The sequence below is a fragment of the Apodemus sylvaticus genome, chromosome 6 (assembly GCF_947179515.1).
Source record: "Apodemus sylvaticus chromosome 6, mApoSyl1.1, whole genome shotgun sequence".
In the NCBI taxonomy this organism is placed as follows: Eukaryota; Metazoa; Chordata; class Mammalia; order Rodentia; family Muridae; genus Apodemus; species Apodemus sylvaticus.
The window spans coordinates 50257063-50280484 of record NC_067477.1 but is presented as its reverse complement, the minus strand read 5'-3'; the positions used below and the strand labels follow the sequence as shown (position 1 = coordinate 50280484).

At 43.4% G+C, this 23422-nt stretch overlaps 2 protein-coding genes across 3 annotated transcripts in view; both read right to left on the bottom strand.

The window, feature by feature from the left end:
* The window catches only part of Ccdc175 (coiled-coil domain containing 175), an 84316-nt gene extending 80032 nt beyond the window's left edge, over window positions 1-4284 (bottom strand). Inside the window, exon 1 of the mRNA XM_052186723.1 lies at window positions 4125-4284. Within this exon, the coding sequence (XP_052042683.1) occupies window positions 4125-4284 (160 nt within the window). The remainder of the gene's footprint in view (window positions 1-4124) is intronic.
* Window positions 4285-19545: 15261 nt separating this feature from the next.
* Rtn1 (reticulon 1) overlaps window positions 19546-23422 on the bottom strand; it is a 209740-nt gene continuing 205863 nt past the window's right edge. For both annotated transcript variants that reach the window (XM_052185681.1, XM_052185682.1), the window contains one exon: window positions 19546-20356. In XM_052185681.1, coding sequence (XP_052041641.1) covers window positions 20314-20356 — 43 coding nt within the window. In that variant the 3' untranslated portion in view covers window positions 19546-20313. The remainder of the gene's footprint in view (window positions 20357-23422) is intronic.

Here is a 23422-nt window from a genome sequence, read left to right as displayed (position 1 = left end):
GTTCTTTGAGAAAATCCACAAGATAGATAAACCCTTAGCCAGACTAACCAAAGGGCACAGAGACAGTATTCAGATTAACAAACTGGATTAGAAATGAAAAGGGAGATATAACAACAGAAACTGAGGAAATTCAAAAAATCATTAGATCCTACTACAAAAGCCTATACCAACACAACTGGAGAATCTGGAGGAAATGGACAGTTTCCTAGACAGATATCCGACACCAAAATTAAATCAGGATCAAATAGATCAACTAAACAGTCCTATAACACCTGAAGAAATAAAAAGGGTCATAGAATGTCTCCCAACCGCAAAAAGCACGGGACCAGATGGCTTCAGTGCAGAATTCTATCAGACCTTCATAGAAGACCTAACACCAATACTCTTCAAACTGTTCCACAAAATAGAAACAGAAGGAACTCTACCCAACTCGTTCTATGAAGCCACAATTACGCTGATGCCAAAACCACACAAAGATCCAACAAAGAAAGAGAACTTCAGGCCAATTTCTCTTATGAATATTGATGCAAAAATACTTAATAAAATTCTTGCCCACCGAATCCAAGAACACATCAAAATGATCATCCACCATGATCAAGTAGGCTTCACCCCAGGGATGCAGGGATGGTTCAATATAAGGAAATCCATCAATGCTATCCACTACATAAACAAACTCAAAGAAAAAAAACATATGATCATCTCATTAGATGCAGAAAAAGCATTTGACAAAATTCAGCATCCTTTCATGCTAAAAGTCTTGGAAAGAACAGGAATTCAAGGCCCATACCTAAACATCGTTAAGGCAATATACAGTAAACCGGTAGCTAACATCATACTAAACGGAGAGAAACTTGAAGCAATCCCACTAAAATCTGGGACTAGACAAGGCTGTCCTCTCTCTCCATATCTTTTCAATATAGTACTTGAAGTTCTAGCTAGAGCAATTAGACAACATAAGGAGGTCAAGGGGATACAAATTGGAAAGGAAGAAGTCAAATTATCACTATTTGCAGATGACATGATAGTCTACTTAAGTGACCCGAAAACCTCCACCAGAGAACTCCTACAGCTGACAAAGAACTTCAGCAAAGTGGCTGGTTATAAAATCAACTCAAGTAAATCAGTTGCCTTCCTATACTCAAAGGATAAGCAGGCTGAGAAAGAAGTTAAGGAAATGACACCCTTCACAATAGCCACAAACAATATTAAGTATTTTGGTGTGACTCTAACCAAACAAGTGAAAGATCTATACGACAAGAACTTCAGGTCACTGAAGAAGGAAATCGAAGAAGACCTCAGAAAATGGAAAAATCTTCCATGCTCGTGGATTGGCAGAATTAATATAGTTAAAATGGCCATCTTGCCAAAAGCGATCTACAGATTCAACGCAATCCCCATCAAAATCCCAACTCAGTTCTTCACAGAGTTAGAAAAAGCAATTCTCAAATTCATCTGGAATAACAAAAAACCCAGGATAGCTAAAACTATTCTCAACAACAAAAGAAATTCTGGGGGAATCAGTATCCCTGACTTCAAGCAGTACTACAGAGCAATAGTGATAAAAATTGCATGGTATTGGTATAATGTCAGATAGTGGATCAATGGAATAGAATTGAAGACCCAGAAATGAACCCACACACCTATGATCACTCGATCCTCGACAAAGGAGCTAAAACCATCCAGTGGAAAGAAGATAGCCATTTCAACAAATGGTGCTGGTTCAATTGGAGGTCAGCATGCAGGAGAATGTGAATTAATCCATTCTTATCTCCATGTACTAAACTTCACTCCAAGTGGATCAAGGACATGATGTAAAACCAGACACACTGAAACTAATAGAAAAGAAACTCCACTGCTGGTGGGGTTGCAAATTGGTACAACCACTCTGGAAATCAGTCTGGCGGTTCCTCCGAAAACTGGGCACCTTACTTCCAGAAGATCCTGCTATACCACTCCTGGGCATATACCCAGAAGACTCCCCACCATGTAATAAGGATACATGTTCTACTATGTTCATAGCAGCCCTATTTGTAATTGCCAGATGCTGGAAAGAACCCAGGTATCCCTCAACAGAAGAGTGGATGCAAAAAATGTGGTATATCTACACAATGGAGTACTATTCAACCATTAGAAACAATGAATTCATGAAATTCTTAGGCAAATGGATGGAGCTAGAGAATATCATACTAAGTGAGGTAACCCAGACTCAAAAGGTGAATCATGGTATGCACTCACTAATAAGTGGATATTAACCTAGAAAACTGGAATACCCAAAACATAATCCACACATCAAATGAGGTACAAGAAGAAAGAAGGAGTGGCCCCTGGTTCTGGAAAGACTCAGTGAAACAGTATTCAGCAAAACCAGAACGGGGAAGTGGGAAGGGGTGGGTGGGAGGACAGGGGAAGAGAAGGGGGCTTGCGGGACTTTCGGGGAGTGGGGGGGCTAGAAGAGGGGAAATCATTTGAAATGTAAATAAATTATATCGAATAAAAAAAAAAGATTAAAAAAAAAAAAAAAAAAAAAAAAAAAAAAAAAAGAAAAGAAACTGGGGAAGACCCTAGAGGACATGGGCACGGGGGAAAAGTTCCTGAACAGATCACCAATAGCTTATGCTCTAAGATTAAGAATTGACAAATGGGACCTCATAAAATTACAAAGTTTCTATAAGGCAAAGGACACTGTTAAAAGGACAAAACGGCAACCATCAAATTGGGAAAGGATATTCACCAACCCTACATCTGATAGAGGGCTAATATATACAAAGAACTCAAGAAGTTAGACCCCAGGGAACCAAATAACCCTATTAAAAATGGGGTACAGATCTAAACAAAGAATTTTCACCTGAAGAAATTCGGATGGCCGAGAGGCACCTTAAGAAGTGCTCAACATCATTAGTCATTAGGGAAATGCAAATCAAAACAACCCTGAGATTTCACCTTACACCAGTTAGAATGGCTAAGGTCAAAATCTCAGGAGACAGCAGGTGTTGGCAAGGATGTGGAGAAAGAGGAACACTCCTCCACTGCTGCTGGGGCTGTAAGATGGTACAACCACTTTGGAAATCAGTCTGGCGGTTCCTCAGAAAACTGGACATGACACTTCCGGAGGACCCTGCTATACCTCTCCTGGGAATATACCCAAAGGATTCCCCAGCATGCAATAAAGACACATGCTCCATTATGTTCATAGCAGCCTTATTTATAATAGCCAGAAGCTGGAAAGAATCCAGATGCCCCTCAAAGGAGGAATGGATACGGAATATGTGGTATATTTACACAATGGAATACTACTCAGCAATTAGAAACAATAAATTCTCAAAATTTTTAGGCAAGTGGTTTGATCTGGAAAATATCATCCTAAGTGAGGTAACCCAGTCACAAAAGAATACACATGGAATGCAATCTCTGATAAGTGGATATTAATTAGCCCAGAAGCCCTGAATACCCAAGGCACAAATTGCATAACAAATAACTCCCATGAAGAAGTATGGAGAAGGTCCTGATCCTGGAAAGGATTGATCTAGCATTGGAGGGGAATATAAGGACAGAGAAAAAAAGGAGGGAGGTGATTGGAGAATGGATGGAGAGAAGAAGGTTTATGGGACATATAGGGAGGGGGGGATCCGGGAAAGGGGAAATCATTTGGAATATAAACAAAGAATATAGAAAATAAAAATTAAAAAAATTTTTTTTGGTTCAGATCTCACAAATGCTGTCTTTTATTTAATTTTCTTAGCCCATTACAGCAAACAGGTAGGTGTCTCTTAAGCATCCCTTTTCCTACTTGTCTTTTAAAGTCTCCAGTTTTCCATGGTAAAGGCTTGTAGGTGTTAAAGGAAAGGCAAGAGGCTTAAGTGAACAGCAGATATGCAGGTCCCAGTTAATAGCCTGGGACACCAGGGTGTTATAGCGATTCATCAACCCAGATGCGCTTGAGCGGATGCTATGGGCACTTACCGCCTCCCTGTTGCTCATCTCCCCCACCAACAAGGAACACAAGGCCAGGGATGTCCTAGGTTTCACGAGAAGAGTGCCTGCTCGGGCTCCTGCGAAGAGCCAGACAGACTACCATCTCCAAGGGGGACGTGGCTCCCAGCCTTGGCCTCAGTGGAACTTCTCACCTACAACTAAGAGCTGCTCTAACGCATCAGCCGCTACGGAAGAACCCAGGGTAGAGGGGAAGGTGCATAGCTCCAGGGACAGGCTTGTGGAGACCGAGGCTGGCCGCACCAACTTCTTGTTGACAAACCCCTGGTCCGGGGTCCAGGAGCGCATGGCCATCTTGTTTGTTGATGCTGTCAGCACCAGGCTAAGTGAGAGGAACACTGTTGCCAGGGGCAACGACGTACGCTGGGACGCTGACGTCTCCAAGTGTCCCCTTGTGGCCCCCACCTGAGGTGGGAACTTCCTTTGGCTTTCTAACTTTACCCTCAAAGCCTAAGTGCTTCTGGTTAGATGACTATTCAGCAACTCCTTCGTATTCCTACCTTTCTTACTTACAGACTGCTTCCAGAAATCACAAGCACCACGTCTGAATACCTCTGGCCTCTCCATAGCTGGAGCTCTCTTAATCCGCACGGTGACTTCTAAAGACAGTCTTAATTATATCCATTTTACAGAGGAGGAAACTGAGGTTTCAATAACTAAGTGAATTTCCAAGGTCACAGGAAGACAACAGTGAATCTGAAGAGAGCCCATTGAATCACTGCACCTGGTTTTCACTCGCCTCTAGTCTGTCACTGAGCACATTTTGCCTTTTTATCCTTATGCAAGCTGTTGGATGACGTTCCATGACTAATTTTTTCCTGCATCTCCAGCACCAGGCTCAGTGTTGAGTATGATGATCAATTCTGCTTAACTGGAGACAAACAAGGCGATTGATCTCCCCATACCTAAGCGATGTTCTCCCCATTCCTTGCAGGTGATCAATCTGAAGTCATGCTGATGGTAAGATCATTATCATCTAACTGACCAATGGTTATTATGTTTTTCCATCCTGTTCTGAATCTCCCTCCCATGACCTACTGAACCACTGCAGTCCTTTGAGGTGGGTATCTGGGTCCACTCTGCAGGGAGCATCCTGGTCAGTACATCGACAGTTGAAACAGCTCCAGAATCTAGACTTTTCTCATCCGGGCGAGGCCTATCCAGTCGGTGGGCACTGTCTCCGGTCCTTTCTTTTTGCAAGATTTGGTCTAATCATATACAGATCTGTTCTTGCCTCTCTGTGATCGCCACTTTGGAAGGCCCATTCCCCACACTCTTTTGTAGACTGATATCTGGGTAAGTTCAACCAGTAGGAGCCTCCAGGAAGAGATTAGAAGGTGAAGAAGCCACTCTGCTTCTGTGCAGGGGAGGATTCATTTCCTCCACAATGATCCTCAGGTCAGTAGGTTTGGAACTTGAGAGTTGGCAGAAGAGGGTTCCAGAACTCTAACAGTTTGCGGGTGCTCAGCACAAAATGTGGGCATGTGGGTCCCGTGTGGGTCCCGTGTGGGTCCCGTGCATGGTCATGGTGGTTTTCTGACGTTTCCCCTTTGGCCTCTATCCTCTTTGTAGCACATTCTCTAGGTGAACTTCCTCTCTGGAATTACACGCATTGACCTATTCTAATCTGATCTTCATAATCATCTTCCCAATGACCCTGTTCATATCACTGTTCTTCACTGTCTGCAAATACAGGCTAATCCCCAAGGGATTATCAGTATCCTCCGCACCTATTGATGTTATTATAGGTTTTCTGTTTTTTTTTAAATCTCTTTATTTCTCTTATCTGTAGTATTTTATTCTCTCTGAACATGCTTTTTGGAGCACTGCAGAATCTTCCTTCCTGATGGGTCTTTTAAAAAAATGAAATTAGCTCTACTCTTAAAATTTGAACTATAAATCTAGACAAACAACATAAAGCAACACTTCATAAAAGATAAAACAGTGCCAGAAACACATCCAAAAATATTTTTACTCACATTAGCATTCAAATAAAAAAGTAAACTCATTTTAACATTGTATTATCGAGATTCAGAAGATTTAAAGTGTTAATACTGAGAATGTGAATTTCTATGCCCTATCTGGAGAACATGCATGAGGAGTCAGCATATAGTATTATACCATAAAATGGTTCTGTGTGTGTGTGTGTGTGTGTGTGTGCGTGCGCGCGTGTGCGTGCGTGCAGGTACACAAGCATTTGTAGATGCTTTCCTATGGAGACCAAAAGTCAATGTTGGGTGCTTTCCTCAGTAGCTCTCCTCTTTATGTTTTAAGGCAGAGGCTCTCAATAGAACTGGAGCTTGCTCTTTTGACTAATGTGGATGGCCAGCACACTGTAGGGATCCTCCTGTATCTTACCTCACTAATTCTGTGACTCCAGGGATGCACTGCTATGCCAGACTTTATGTGGGTGCTGGGAAAACAAACCCAGGACTTAGTGCTTATGTGGCTAGCATTGTACTGGCTGAGACATGTATTCAGTCCAAAGAATGGCCCTGAAAGAAAGCAATCACAATCATGCCCAAGGATACATTGCAAACTTGCTTGTTGCCATTTTGTTTTATTAAAAAAGCTTATCAGTCTACAAAAATGCAACATTTCTGTACATGAATATCAATATGCATATATGATACATACACGCATATTAAGTATATGTACATGTGTATATACATTATAATTTAAACAATAAATTACATAAAGTCCAAAAATATATGTATTAGGACACTGTTATCATGTAACCCTTGAGAGATCCATTTGTTGGTATAATCTAGGAAGCAAATTCCTAGATGGTTCAGAGTGTGGATCTGTATGGAATTAACTGAGCTCTGCAACCTACAGGATGGAGTGTTCCTAGAAATTGGTGGCCTCAACTAATGTAACTCATAGTTCTAAAGGTGTGGAAGTAAAAATAGACCTTAGTTCACATGATCAATAGAAAGATTATCTGAACCAGTGAAGAGACACATGAGTTACCAAAATGGCCCAATAAATTAATACTGTAAACATTATAAAGGATGCCTATAAATTTGCAAGTGCTTACACATATCTAAGGAAACATTTGAGTGAGGTGAACATGTTTGTTTTGTTCACTGTAATGATCATCTTATCAGTGTTTACATATCAGAATCAACCACATGGAAGCTTTGGCTCGCTATAGTTTACTGTGTGTTAATTATCCCTGAATAAAACTCTATCCATTAGTATTTCTTTTGTTTTTAAAGATTTATTTATTTCTTCTATGAGTACACTGTAGCTGTCTTCAGACACACTAGAAGAGGGCATCAGATCCTATTACAAATGGCGGTGGCCATCATGTGATTGCTGGGAATTGAACTCAGGACCTCTGGAAGAGCAAGCAGCCAGTGCTCTTAACCACTGAGCCATCTCTCCAGCCCCCATTAGTATTTCTTGATAATACTTTGTAAACCTCAGCACAATCTTATGAAAAATTTCTAAAAGCATGATGTTCCATCGTTCTGCCATTATGATAAATACGTTAAATTATTGACTTAAAAGGAAGAAAGGTCGATTTCACTCACACACAGGTTTGTGCCCGTGGTTGGCTGGCTTGTTGTCACTTGCTCTGTGGAAGATAGAACACCATGGGCAAGATGCCAAGGAGACACAGTGAGTGGGGTCCCAGTATCCCCTTCAAGGGCACACCCTAGGGACCAAACTTCCTTCTGCTGAGCTGTACCTGTAAGGATTCCACTACTTCTCAGGAGCATCCCAGGCTGAGGACCAAGACTTCCAAACAAGTAGCAATGCAGATTCAGTTTGTAGCTCCTCAGACCCTGTCCCCTCACAAACTAGATGGTAATGGAGATTCATGGGGTGTAGATGATATGAATAGGAAAAAGGAGCTCTTGGTATTCTGAAGTCAAAGAAATACTTGTACAACTAAAGGAGATCAAAGGGCTACAGATTGGAAAGGAAGAAGTACAAGTATCACTATTCTCAGATGATATGATAGTACATGTAAGTAACCCCCAACATGCGACCAGAGAATCCTACATTCATAAACACCTTTGGCAAAGTGGCTGGATACAAACTTAACTGAAACAAAAACAAAAAGCAAAAACAGTAGCCCTCTGTGATGGTTTGTAAATGCTTGGCCTAGAGATTGGCACTATTAGGGGGCATGGCTTTGATGGAGTCGGTGTGTCGCAGTGGGCGTGGACTTTAAAACCCATATCCTACCTGCCTGGAGGTGAGTCTTCTCCTAGCAGCCTGCAGATGAAAATGTAAACTTCTCAGCTGCTCTTGCATCTTGCCTGCCTAGATGCCCCACTGTACCACAGGGTTTCTTGCTCAACTAACCATGTTCATAGTAGCTTTATTCATAATAGCCAGAAACTGGAAACAACATAGATATCCCTGAACTGAAGAAAAAATAAAGAAAATGTGGTACACGTACATAGTGGGATATTATTCTGCTATTAAAAACAAATATATCATGGATTTTGCAGGCAAATAGATGGAATCTGAGAATATCATCCCGAGTGAGGTAATACAGAGCCAGAAAGACATTGTATGGTAGACACTTACATATAAGTGGACATTAGCCATAAAGCGCAGGATAACCATGTTACAATCCACAGACCCAAAGAAACTGGGTAATAAGGAACTCCCAAGGGAAGATGAACCTTACTCAAAAGGGGAAATTAAATAGTTATCAGAGACATATGGAGAGAAAGAACTAGGTTTGTAATGCTTGGCTTAGAGATTGGCACTATTGGGGGCATGGCTTTGCTGGAGTGGGTGTGGAGAGGGGGTTAGGAGGGGAATGGAGATGGTGATCAGGCGTGGGGGGTAGGGAAGGGCTGGGCTGGGAGTGAGACTAGAAATCGGCAGAGGTGGCATCTTCGGTGATTAGGTGGAGGTCTGGACAGAAGAGGATATGAGGAGTCTTTGGGGGCGTCCCTAGTTGAGCTTCCTACCAGAGGGGGATATAGAGACTGAAGTAGCCACCTCCTGTAGCTAGACAGGACTTCAGAGGAGAGACGGGCAGGGCATTAGTTCACCCACAAAATCTTCAACCCAAAATTTGTCTTGTCAACAAGATGTGCAGGGATAAAGATGGAATAGAGACTGAAGGAACAGCAAATCAATGATTGGACCAACCTGAGACCCATGCCATCTGAGAGAGCCAACTGTTGATACTGATGATGATACTCTGCTGTGCTCGCAGATAGGAGCTAGTGTAACTGTCTCCTGAGAGGCTTCAGCAGCAGATGGCATCAGATGTAGAGTCCCACAGCCACACATCAGGTGACAAGAGTGGAGGACAGAAGTGAGCAAGTCAGAGGGGTCAAGGACACCCAAGAAAACCCAGACTCAACTGACCTGGGACCATAGGGGTGCACAGAGCCTGACCCACCAGTCAGGGGCACAGAGGAGCTGGACCTAGACCGCTACACATGTATAACAAATGTGCTGGACTTCATGTAAGTCCCCTCACAAGTAGAGTGGGGGCTGTCTCAGTCTCTGTTCCCTGATTATCTGGTTGGGCCTCAGTAAGAGAAGATGAGCCTAGTCCTGCTGGAACTAGATGCTCTAGGGTGGGGCAGTCCCCAAGGGGGGCTCCTCTGCTCCTCAGAGAAGGGAAAGAGACAATGTGGGGAAGGATTTGTAGGGGCGAGACTGTGGGGAGATGTGAAATGAACAAAAAAAGAAAAAGAAAAAGAAACTCATTTATTTCATGAAATTCCATAATTAGCTCATTTTCTTCCATCTCTATCAGAAAACATGCTCAAACTAACTCAAGTATATCCTTAATTATTGATCTTTATGTAATATACCAAATAGATACTTTTGAACAATTTAAGAGACAAATTTAGCCAGGAAAAAAAAAAAACAAGGCTCTTTCTGTAATCATGCAATAAACTTGTGTTAAATTAAACTTAGAACCTTAAATTTAAAAAGCTTTAAACAAGGGTCTGGGGAGCTATCTCAGATAGCAAAGTACTTGCTGAAAAAGTGTAAGGATCCATTTTCAATTCCTAGAACCCATGTTTAAAGCCAGGCATGGTGGTGTAGCGGAGCCAGGCAGATCTCTGGAGCGTGCTGGCCGGCTAGCCTAGCCGAATCGGTATGTGCCTGGTCCCCAAAACAAGGTAGATGGCTCATAAAGAATGATACCCAAAGTTATCCTTTGGCTTCCACATATGTGTGCATACAAACACCCCCCCACACACACACAAACATACACATGTGCATGCACAGGAGCACTAAGCAACTAAACATGTTAAAAATGCAGAACACAAATAGAGGTTAACATTTACATGCATACACAAATAAAATGGGAACAGCAAGTAACATGAAAACAACCAAAGCCAACAATACAGCTGCTCACTCATCAGTGTGCTGCTGGTCTCTGGCATGTGAGGTCTGCGTGGAACTTAATGACATTGACCTTGGGACTTATTTCCTTGCATAAGCTTGGCACCTGTAAGCCAAGCCAAAGTTTCTTGGGTGTTTCTAGACCATAGATTAGGTCAAGCCAAGGTCCCCCTCTTGGTAGATGCACCAATATCTCACAAACACACAATGACTGTCTGCTTCAGTGCTTGGGGCGTTTCTCAGGATTCACGATGACTCAGTGCCAGATTGGACTCAGGTCTTCTTGGGAAGTAAGAATCGTAGCAAACCGAGTCTTGGGCATCCTCACTCAAGCTCTGCAAGTCTGGCATGATTCCAGGTTCCAATCAGTGTTTAGCTAATACAGTCTTTTTCTCTTTCTGTTCTACCACCATTAGCATGTTGTCTCGTCTTCACAGTCACCGACGGCTGCAGCCCCCAGATATTCTTGTAGATAGCACAAAGCATGGAAAACAGAAAGTTCTTGAGTGTGAGAGTTCCTTCCTCCCTTTCTTCAGGAAGGAGCTATACCTAGCATCTCACATGTTTCTTAGTCTTGGTGGCCAGAATGGAGTCACAAGGCCACCCAGAAAGGGACATCAGAACAGTGAGTGCCTGCACTGTCGTCTCTGTGGATGTGGTAGGAGATGAGGCTTGATGCAATCTGGGAGCTAGAGTCTCTATATAATGTCAACCAAATTCATGTTTAACCTAGAGGTCACCTCCAAGCTAGCCGGCTGCCTTCATCTTTCCCTTAGGACTGAGAAGTCATCAATGAAGTTTCTCAGACTGAATAGAGAGTTTGTATCTAACTGTATTCCCAAATAGAAGCCTTCAAGGTGGCTTTATGCCCTGCAGGTCTCAAAGTTTATATATTAGAAAATCTGTATTTCCAAAATTTCTAGTAGCTTCCTGGGTGCTTTGATTGATATGACATGAAACCAGAAGGAAGACCTAGTTGGGGAAGGAAGGAGACCAAGAGTTGGGGCAGGTGGCATGGGGACTGACACAGGCTAGATCAGAGTATAGCCACATATACAAATAACAATGCCATAAGGAAACACGTACTCTTGTTATTAAAACAAGTTCATGAATAAGTGCCATTCTTCAGTTCTCAGTTACAGTGACCACAACATGGCAAAATAGAAGAGAAAACAAGTGCCCTAAGTGGTACAGATTATAAACGCTGAAGCAAAGAGATGGAAGGGTCTTGATGGAGTAATGCCAAGGGAAGAAAACCAGGGACTTCTAAGGAAGGACAGGCTGTGTCAGCCAGTGTTCATAACAATGCTCAGTTAGGAGACTCCCTTTAATTTTCCTCTTGATTATTTCTTTTCAGTGACCAATGGATTTGGGACAATGATGTTGGTCACATCATTGCTCATGGTTTTAAGTGATTTGCCTCTTTGTCCTCATTGTTTAAAGTGGGAATTTGTGTCCTGGTATGGTGCACATTAAGCAGAATGAAGATGTTCTAACCACAGAAGGGTGGCTAAGGATTCCCCACCTTAAGTATTTTCCATTTTCCCTCTCTTCATGGAAGATAAGCAGTCTTTCTGAAATGCTAACGCCTCGGTGCTTCCCCTACAGCTCAGTTTGTTATTTGTCAGAAGCCATTGAGGAGAGGCAGGACTAACAAGTGACTTCCTGGATGGTCTGTCATTTGCATGGCTGCAGTGGACAAAGTCTGAATTGCAAGGCTTTCAGAAATCTCAGTATTGATTCTTATGGCTGAGGTGCCTTTCCTGTCATTATTAAATTAGTCTAATAATTCCTGGGGTATTAGCCCACCCTATTGGACAGATTTTCTGCAGATCCACGAAAGTGTACTCTATTGTAGTAATGCTATGTAGACAAACTGATGATTTCATAATTCCTAATGGTTCTCTAGAATTTCTAAATTTATGCAGGTAATTTTGGGACCCCTATGGAAAAAAACTGCAATTAGGGCTCTGTAAACCATCATGTGTCATGGGATCATTGCACTAGGATAGAACACAGGCTTGAAACAGATTTATGATCAGGGAAAACATTCCTTCTAGGCTGGCTTTGAAACCATTATCTGATAACTAAAAGTTATAACCTTGGAATAAAAAATTTATAGTAGGTACAAGGGCAAAAGATAAACTAATGCCTGGATTTATCTATACAAAACTTCAAAACTAATGAGACATCAGGCAGATGATTTTCCTCTTGACAAAACCATGCTACCTTATGACATAAGAATTGTTGTTTTAAACTTTTAGTGAACCTGTGGAGCTAGTAACAGATAGTGAATGTTTAATCAGATAACTAGTCTTAATGGGAACACATGTAAACATTTCTCCTATAACTTCCTATTCAATTTTCTTATTTAGATTCATGTTTTGAGCTTGTTGTGAACTTGTAAAAATAGGATGCTTGGAATACCATGTGATCCTGCATCCTGAGAAAATATAAGAACTACGAATGACAATAGACATAGAGGGTTTTTCTTAACCCAAGACTTCTCTCATTCAGCAATACAAAATCATTCCCCCTTTTCTTTCTCTCAGAAGTAAAGATTTGAGCCTCTATTAAAAGTGAGCGCTTCTGTTTTTAGCTGAGACTTTCTCTAACTGAGGAGAAGCACTGAAGAGCCTGAAGGAAAAGAACAGAAGTCTTTACTTAATCCCCTGCTGTTAAACCACAGGCATTAATCACCAAACCCAGCAGGGTTTCAGCCACAGAATAAGCAAGAGAGTGTTAAGTCTCCTTCTAGCATCTAGTACAGTTAGAGGGTTAAAAGGTCAGAGGTCATCAGTCTTTTGGCTGTGGTCAGGCCCACGCCAGAGCAGCCTTCTCTGGCAGTTAAACTTTAGCAAATATTACGGTGATCTTACAGCTGCAATAACAAAACTGGGAAATCGGTTTTATTTCCATGCATTTCTCCTGGGCAGTGGTGACTGCCTGCACGGTTCTGAGTCTGAATCTCTGGAAAGAAAGACAACAGGGCTGCTCTGCTATCAAAGGCGTGGCCACACGTGAGCCACCACCAGACTGATTGGTTCAGATACTCACTGTGTGTCTTCAAGGCTGAAGGGATATTGTGTCTGGCACAGAGCACACATGACAAAAAAGACCTATGGGTGGTACCAGGGATGGGTCAGACCTGAAGAAGATCAGACCAGAGGGCAGAGTCAGGAAGAGGAAAAATATGAGAAAGAGGAGTAAAATGAGGGAGGGACCTGGAGATGTCAGCTGTCTGTCCCTGGAGGTCCCTCTTCCCTGCTTCTCCCATTCTGGGACTGAGAGCTGAACAATTTGACCTTCCCTAAAAGTTCACTTCTCACAAGGTCATGATGTGTTAGGATTTTACTCTACACAAAATATTCTAACTAGCCCTTTGAGTAAACACGTGGGTAAGATTTAGTTCCTGCTGAGAAAATGGCCTTGAGGTGGGGAAAAGCGCAGGCCTTTCTACCCACCGTCCTTCCCTGCAAGCAGGGTAAAGCCATACAAATGTCTGCACAAGTTCACTGTTGAAAAAGCAGTGGCCTCTAAGACCTCACCATAGCTACGTGGGGCTACTTCTTATAGTTATCTTTTTAAAAAAGAGAATCACAGTTAAATTTGTGTGTCTAGTGAGAGGCAAAGCAGGATTCCAGCTAGAGCTGTGTGAGTTCACTGGGAGGGGTCTTCCTTGAGTTCAGACCCAGAAGGTGGGCTTTATGCTGCAGGCAGAGCTGCCCTGCCTGCAGACAGGGACAGAGGACGTCACTCCCTGCCAGCAGACATCTGCTTATTTCTGGCAGAGGTCACAGTTTCAGGGCAGGATAGAGTGTCACTTGGAGGGATTAGGACCTTCGTCAAGTAAGGACTTGCAGACTAATCAGAAATTAAACTGGGACAGCAACAGCCAGTGCTGCAGTTAGCAGCACTCCCGCACCCTCGCTGTCTGAGACGGCTCACAGATCAGGTGGCACCCTCATGGAGAAAGACAGTAGTATTCTAAACACATCCCTACCAATTTCACGGATGTTTCTACACTCAGACTCTTTGAGTATAAGGATTCTCATTTTTAAAAGTCATTTCCACTTACTACTGATTCTTAAAACGTGTACCAGATTAGATTATTCATATGACCTGTATTTATATAACTCAGTAGTTATACACTTCCTACTTAACGGGTCACAGGGTGACCTCCATGGGCAGATGCAGTTGACCACTTCTGGAGCTCCCTTGGGAAACTGGAAGCACGAACAAGCCACAGCCCCTCTGCTCCCCGCTCCTTCCACACCCTTTCCAGAGCCTTCCTCGGTCGGCTCCCTGCTCACTCGCATCTGCTGCCGTCTGGTCTGCCGTCTGCCATTGCGTCCTCTGACCTCATGCCTAGTTTGTTCTAATTAAATCTGTGCCTCCCTTCCCTTCCTCACCAAATGCTGTCGTTTCCATATGTCCTAAACTCCGGGGATCCACAGGGCAGATGTTTGGTCTGAGTGACAGAAATGAAGTGGTGAACTGCTAAAAAGTGCGGCCTCTCACAAGGTAGCAAGACAGGCCCCTCCCTCCCTTCTGGCATCCTGGAAATGAGACTTTTCTCTCCTGGTCTCCTGTCACCTCGAGGACATGGCTACCAGGTATATAGCCAAGAAGACCCTCGGCAAGACTGAAGCTGTGCTGTGTGCACTCTGGGCCCCCAAACATGGCCTCCTTGACCATGAATGCCGTGCACAGAGGCGCAGAGGTCAGAGGTTAGCACTGTGTATCGCTCCAAGCTCTCTTGTGCTTAGTTTTTCACACAGGGGTTTCTCACTGAGCCTGGAGCTTGTCCATTCAGCAAACCTTAGGGAACCTCCTGTCTGCCTCCTACACACTGGGAGCAGAAGTGTGCGCCACTTGCATGGCTTTTCCACACAGGTGCTGGGGCTCCAACTTGATGTACTAGATGACCAGATCCAATAAAATGAACACGCAAATATACCTATGTATAAAATTTATTATATTAGTTTTTGTGGAAACAGTAACAACAGCTGAATTACACTGAAGAGTCTGAGAAACTGTAGTTGCTCAGTCCTGGAGGTCAGGCACCTCTGCAGTTCCAATTTGTTGCAGAAAACCTGGGGGGTTCCGCTGATGGAAGGCCAGAAATGCTGGTTCTAGGGAGGCAGATGCAATAGCATCATCATCATCACCACTATCTCTATCATCTCCATCCTCACTATCCTCACCATCACCATCACCATCACCATCACCATCACCATCATCATCACCATCACCATCACCATCACCAGAGCAGCAGGGACCAGAGCAGCATCAGTGACAGCTGTAGTGGCAGTACATGGTGAGTTAGCTCAGCTGTGGCAAGGATCCAAATGAAGAAAGGATGGACAATCTTCCTTCTGACCTGTCCTTTCTATTTGGGTTCCAACCCAAAGGTGTTGTCCACATTCGGGGCGGGCCTTCTCCCATCAATTCAGGCAATTAAGATAGTCCTCAGTGGAGGCTCCCTGCTTCTCCGGCTCTAATTTTTGCTAAGGCCCGTTACCACAAAGCTTAAGAGACCATTGAAGGGATGACAGGAAAATTAATGTCTTTGTAAATTTTTAAAACATAAAGTTTAAAGACTTCAGTTTAGGCTTTATTAGAAAGGGAAACCCAGTGAGGAAAAAGGCAACGCTTCAGGATCTATAACACTAACGTCCCATCTTGACCAACATCTTAGTTAGGGTCACTATTGCAGTGATGCTCATGAGAGACCAGTTTGGGAAGGAGAGGGTTTATTCAGTTTACACTTCCATGTTGTAGTTCGTTATAGAAGCAACTCAGGAACAGGGCAGGAAACTGGAGGCAGGAACTTTGGCTTGTGTCAAGTCAACATAGAACTATCCAGCACAGAAAATACGGAGGTCAAACGTGACGGGTCACAACTGTAATATTAGCACTCAGGAGGCTGAAGCGGGAGGAGGCCAGCCTGGGCTACAAAGTCCAGTCTCCAAAAATGTTATTATAGCCATCACTAAAAAACCAAACAACTCATTAAGTAGGCAAAAGCAGTCATTCCACTGATCTTTATGAGACCCCCTCACCAAGGAACTTTGTGGAATCATCTTAAATTATGCATATGTTTTGAGTCTGTGACCTTTTACACCAAGGTTATTTATTCCATGAGCATTTGTAAAAGGGTAACTTTTAGCCAGCCTGTTTTCAGCTGAATCATGGGTATGCCTCAGCTCTGTGGGGTAATGACTAATGAATGACGTCACTGTGTTTTCCCTGTGCTGGCTTCTTTTCCTGCCGCAGTGTGGACGCATGTTCTAGATCAGGGGGAACTGCGCATATAGAATTAAGCCATTACATAAAACTCCTTAGGATTTGTGCTTTCTCTCCCATCTCTGTTCACAGTGGGATTGTTATGTAACATTTACATTCTTCCCTCTCTAGCTGGGAAGGGCCAAATGGGAAGAGCGCTTGGAAACACTCCTGCAGTTAAACCCGTGGGCTCTCTTACATTCTCCCTATAAATATCCCCTGATGGTTCATGTACGTGGCTGGGTTCCCACTGACAGCAGTCAAAGAATCTCGCTGGGGAATCATGGTTCTTAAGATGTGGAGACTGTAGCAGCCTGGAGGAAAGGTTTCGTCTACACAGCCCAACCTAAAAACCAGAAAGACAGACCTTCTAGCCCTTGCTTTGGCTTCCACTAGCTATGTGAACACCGAAATCCAGTTTTTGCATCTGGGGAGTAATATAGACCCTTTAATCACACCCTAGGCAATTCATGGCCCTCTCTCTAACCCCAGAGCTTTATAAAGTCAGCTGAGCAAGAGAATACTCCATTTTCCACCTGAGGATCCCACGAAGATAATAAACCTAAATTGGTGTCCCATTATATTTTTTAACATTTAATGATACAGAGGAAGATTTCTTGGGCTAAGCTTGTATAGCTCAGTCACAGATCTATGTTTACCTATTGAGGACCTGGCTTCAATATCCAACACCCAAAGGAATAAAGAGAAAATATTTGTAAATAAAAGGATTTCGTCTTTCTGTAGGTTACCAATCTGAAGCCTTTGAGAACACAGTTTCTTCTTTTAGGACGTAGACTCTAGGTGGTTTTATTATACAGAACCGACCATCAGCGTCACTGAGCACAGGATTTCCTTTTTCCAGTTGGTCTAGAATCCTTTCCCACCTCACTGAGAGGATCTACTTAGGTGGCAGTGGTGGTGAAGATGCCTGAGAGGAAAGATCAGGCTCACTGAAATGATTGATATGAATGTAAGGTTTGATAGCGCTTTGAGCATGTCACATGTTGTCACATATAGGGAACATTGGTTAATGTGATAGTGGACAGAGTGGAAATAGAGTGGAGACCCAGTGGGCAGGTAAGAGAGGACAGCAAGGAGGGCTGCCGGGGGCACGGAGCAAATGAGACCATTCTGGCTGTGAACCATAAAATCTTGGCCACCTCTGAAGGGGGTAAGAGGGCGGAAGTAGACACATTCTAAGTGCTGTATTCTTCATGGGGCATTCCAGCAATAAAGGGGGCAGGGTGTGACACACCTTTTGGTCTTTCTATGCTCATATTTAAATGAGGGGTTTATTTGAGACTATTCGATCACACCTATATCCCAATTGAGTTATAATTCAGCTGAGAAATGTACCATTTGAATAAAGATCACTTGGGCATTTTTATACTGATGGTCTTTCTTGACCATGATGACAGAGTAAAGCTTGATATGATTTCTACCCACCCAGTGAAAAATGGTGCTTCATTGATAGAGGAAGGAGCCAGGAAGATTAGGGAGGCAGTCCAGCAGGCAGCCATTCTCGAGGGAAACTTTGGTCTTGAAACCCAACATCAAATAAATCAACAACTTCCACCCAATCATCCTCTGCATTATCTCTTAGGTACTCCCCTACCCATGTGAGTGATTGACATGTTAGTCAGGAGAAGGGTGAATGCTGAATGCCTCCTTTCCTTTGTCACTCCACTGATACCTGTTTGTGTTAGAATCCAGTTACCGTGGTCTCCTATGTCAATCTCCAGTGCTCAGCAACACCACTGTATTTATGTGACCCAGAATCAAAGCCTAAAGCCCCAAATCCTCCACTACTTTCAGTGAAAGAATCTACTTGGCATCGCCATTCCTACAAGCCCTGCCCACCCAGCTTGGCTTACTGCTGACCATTTTCTACCTAGGCCATCTTCTTCCTTCTCTTGGTTTCTTCTGTAAGTTCCTCCTTAATCCCACTGAAGCTCAGAACCTGGCCACACAGCTCAGCTTCCCTGAGCATCTTTCTCTGGGCTGGAGCTTGAAGGGCAGTCCTAGTTTCACTGTATCCTTTGTCAAGTTAGTACTTGTGGGTAAGCACTGTCCTTCTACCCCAACTAAGAGGCCAGATTCATGGCCATTTCCATGATATCACGACGTCCTTTCTGCTTTTATGCCACTTTGCTAAATAAATAAGTACTTAGACCCCAATTGTAAAGCCTGAGGGAAGACTGTTTACCATGTCTCCTCCCATTGAGTCATTTTAACCACTGCTTTCCTATCTCTTCTTCTTTGACATCAGAGTCTACCTGGGAAGTAGACCTTATAAGGGGAAGACTGAGGGTGGAGCCCAGGAGACGGCTTGCCTAGCACGCATGGGCTGCTTCCTAGGACCACAAAAACCAGCCACGGTGCCACTCACCTGGAATCTGAGCACTTGGAAGGTAGAGGCCAAAGGATCAGGAGTTCAAGGTCATCTTCAGCTACATAATAGAGTGAGGCTAGCCTGGACTACATGGAACCCTGTCCCCACTCCCTCAGAAGTGCAAATAATTTACAAGAGGTCAGTCACTGGAAAATTTAGTGTGGTGGGTACAGGAACTGTGGACTTTGACCCAGTGCCCTATTTATTCTGTTCTGTACACAGTAGGAACTCAAAGGGTACTTGACAACAGGATGAGTTCATGACCTCTGCAATGGTTTTATGTCAGTATTTTATAAGATGATCAATGTTTATCATTCAGGCTTTTAGAAACTGCAAAATATCTATGCCGACCCATCAGAATACAATATGCAATAGCCTTTCCATGGCGATTTCTAATTTTAACACAATGAAGCTGGACCCTGCAGTTCTGGAGACGGGGGCAAGTTGAACACTTGGCTCAAGTGATTTCCTCTTTATGACTTTTCTGGCTTTTTCATTTTCTAGTAAGACCATCAAAGACAGCGAGAAATGTCTACATTTAGTCACATTTATTGATGCATTCAGTATCAAGTACATAAGTGCAAATATCCAGAGTCTGTGACTGAGTCCATTAGGAACTACAGAGGAAGTAATACAAATCGTAATAAAGGCAACATGCTGGCACTTTCCGTTACCATACATGAAAATCAGCCCAGGCATCCATACAATAAAAGTACTGTGCGTTCAATTTGGATTTATTCTTTAATTCGATCACTCTAAGTTATACAAAACGGATCACCATATGTACGGTCAACTGTTTTATATTAATTTTTTATGTTCTGTGTGGGGAAAAATGCTAAAACATTGGCCTACAAGTCTATATAGTGTTATCAGAGATGAATCCAACCAGCAACCCAAGGACATGATAAGCGATCCACTATGTGTCAGCGCACTTGGCAAGAAAGGCCTAGCCACAGGGACAGTAGAGCTACAGAAGCATTGCAGAGGGAGGACATCAAGGGAGGAAGGAGAACCTGAGCTCTCACCATCATGCACTTTTTTTTTTTTTTTTTTTTTTTAGCAACACGAAATTAAAAACCACATCTAACACACTCTATACTTTAGTGCTTGACACGGGGAGATGGGGACTCAAATATCCTAAGAGTACAGGGAGAGCCTGAAAACACCTGTCTCAAAGTTTGTCTCTAAGATTATGGTACCGGGAAAGGGAAACAATCAATTCTCAGTAACGAGGGAGGAAGGAGGGAGCTGTTACCACTCCACACACTCCTATTCATGTCCGGCTTCTCCTGTGGTTACCTCTACTCTGCGTGCCTCTTGGCGCCGGGGATTTTAGCCTGGATCCTACAAAGGCAAAAGTCAAAGGGTTACATTGCAAATGGTATCCATGACATCACTTTGTGTGGTCATATGGCTTTACTGTCTGAATAGTTAAATAGCAAGATTATTCTAGAAAACACAGTGTTCTCTGTGGGTCTCTAGACACACTGATAAAGCGATGAAAAGGAACTGAATGTTGAATGGGGCCCAGACAAGAGAGCTGCGTTCTCTAGCACAGCGTTTTTGTAGGTGGGATGGCCAAATTGACTTCTTCCGAAGCTACAGAGGTTGTGGTAGTCGTCACTGGCTACTTTGTCCTGGGCACTTCTGAAAGAGGAGGAGGGTGCAGTGGCTGTACCGGGAAGATGAGATGGGTACCTCTTCACCACACTGTCACGAAATACCCAGAAGTGGAGCCTTGCTCTGGCTCCGAGTTCCAGATACTGCTACTCATTCATTGAATGAATCTTCCTCACAGTGTGTGTGTGTGTGTGTGTGTACATATGCACAGGTGAGTGGGAATGTGTGCATACATGTGCTGAGACAAGAGGCCAATTTCTGGTGACCTCATCACAGGCAGATGTGTGACTGATTAATGGACATCATTTGCCATTACTATTTCAGCCTTCTGGGGGTCTACAAATGGCCTTATCACCTTCAGTATATGTCTGTTTTCTATGCAAGGATATAAGAACACTCGACCATGCCCAAGGAAATCAGAACAGCCATGGCCAGAGGAACCCATAGCCTTCCTGCACTTAGTGACAACGTTCTGGGCGCCTGCATTTTACTTGAAACTGGATGTTCACTTCTTCCTCTCATCTGAAACCTAGGACACCTTGTGCTTAACTTTGTGATTCAGGGGACTCCAGTCATGGGATTATTAACTCAGACCCAGAGATGCTGCAAGCAAAACTGCAGGCATTTGTAGCCCCTTGGGATGTAACCCACCTGACTGTACAGGGGACAGTAACTCACCTGACTGTATAGGAGGCTAAAACCTACCTGACTATATAGGGGGCTGTAATCCACCTGACTCTATAGGAGGTTGTAACCCACCTGACTCTATAGGGGGCTGTAACACACCTGACTCTATTGGGGGCTATAACCCACATGACTCTATAGGAGGCTGAAACCCACCTGATTCTATAGGAGGCTGAAACCCACCTGACTATATAGGAGGCTGTAATCCACATTGACTATATAGGAGGCTGTAACCCACATGACTATAGGAGGCTGAAACCCACCTGACTATATAGGAGGCTGTAATCCACATGAATATATAGGAGGCTGTAACCCACATGACTCTATAGGAGGCTGTGACCCACCTGGCTCTATAGTAGACTATATTCTAAGATTTCTAGAGCTCTTACATCTTTAATTTCTTCTATAATACTTATTCAGTCCTCTATAATCTGAGACCTCTCCCTGGCCCCTCGCACTTCCCAAATGTAAGAAGTGTTATTAGGCATTAGCCCTGTGGTGGTTTGGATGTGATACTGTCCCCACAGGTTCACATATTTGAATATCTGGTCTCCACCTGATTGGCCATTTGGGAAGGCTATAGAATCTTTGGAGTCTTGTTGAAGAAAGTACGTTGCTGGGGTGCAGGCTTGAAGGTCTACAACCTGGTCCTCGCTTGCCGGTTTCTGGATGAGAATGTGACCAGCCAGCCTCCCCCTGCTCTGACTGTGGCCTCTCTGACGACCTCCTTGCCTTCCCCACGACAGTGGGCTCTGTAGATCTGGAACCTAAAGCCAAAGCAAACGCATTCCTCCTCCAAGCAACTTTTGGTCATGGCTCTTTATCACAGAGACCATACATTCCATGAGAACAACTGAAGCTCCTTTCCTGCAATTATTCTAACACGCGATCAGAATGTCAGGGGGTAAAGGGGCCTAAGCAGCAAGACCCTGAGAAATTTCTCTTAGACCTTAGAGCTGGGCAACGCAGCTATTGATGAACTCGTGTGTTTTTACTTTGGCTACCAGGAAACGCAGCCAACCTGACTTAATTTCAATCATAGAAGTCCTAGTCTCATGGGTGACATGCTGTTTTCATAGCTTTGATTTTCAACTATAATCCAACAATTAGACTATATATATATATATACATACATATACATATATATACATATATGCATATTTATTTTGAATTGTGATAGCCTCTGAGTTCTAGTCTCTCCCCTCCAGTTCTCTCTGGAAACTGTCACTAAAGAGTTCCACACAATGCAATCCCAATGACATCAGCCCACTAGTCAGAAACACTAGTTTCCGACTCACAGCCATTCCTTGAGCGGTCATCTCCTGCCGTAGCTTTCTGTCTGTATTCTTGCCTCTCATTTAAGCTGCAGGACAGTGGCCAGCTTCCTTCCTGAGCATGATCGACATTTCTGTGCCTTTCTCCGTGCTTAGACATTTCTTCTCCTTGCAGTGTCTTTCTCACTAGTGTCCTCTGCATGGATGCTCATCCCCGCTTCAGGGCCTGGGCCAAATGGCGCCCTACCCAAGGGCTTTCCAGGATCCACTCTCAGAGCTGCTGCTTCCTCAGTGCTCTGACTTTAGGATTACACATAGCTCTGTCGTAGTGTTTACATTTTCTCATGCTTATTCCTTTATAATTTTGTTTATACCAACAGGCTGAGGACTCCTGTTGAGTTGGACTCAACTGTCTTCATGCCTTTTGTGTCACCATAGCAACACAGGTAATAGTCTCTTTAGAAGTAAGTGTCCAACCCTCACCCCACCCCACCCATCACCAACAAAATTAGTCGATATGATTTCCTCAAGATCATCTAACTGAAAATTGTATAATTTCAGTTCAAAACTTCTACTTCCAGCTGTCAAATTCCCACTCAGGTTTTCTGGAGCTATAATTTTTAAACATAATTCTAGCTTCCTAAGAGTTACCGAGGGACTTCCCGGTAATTTATAAATGTAAATTATAGGTCCTCAACTCTAAAATTCGAATACTATAGGTTTGTTTTGGATCTCTCAAGTCTCTTGCCTTCGAACTGACTCTTGCCTTTAGTGCCAGCAACTTTTATGCTATGCCATTCTGCCATTTTTTTCACATTAATCGATGACTGCT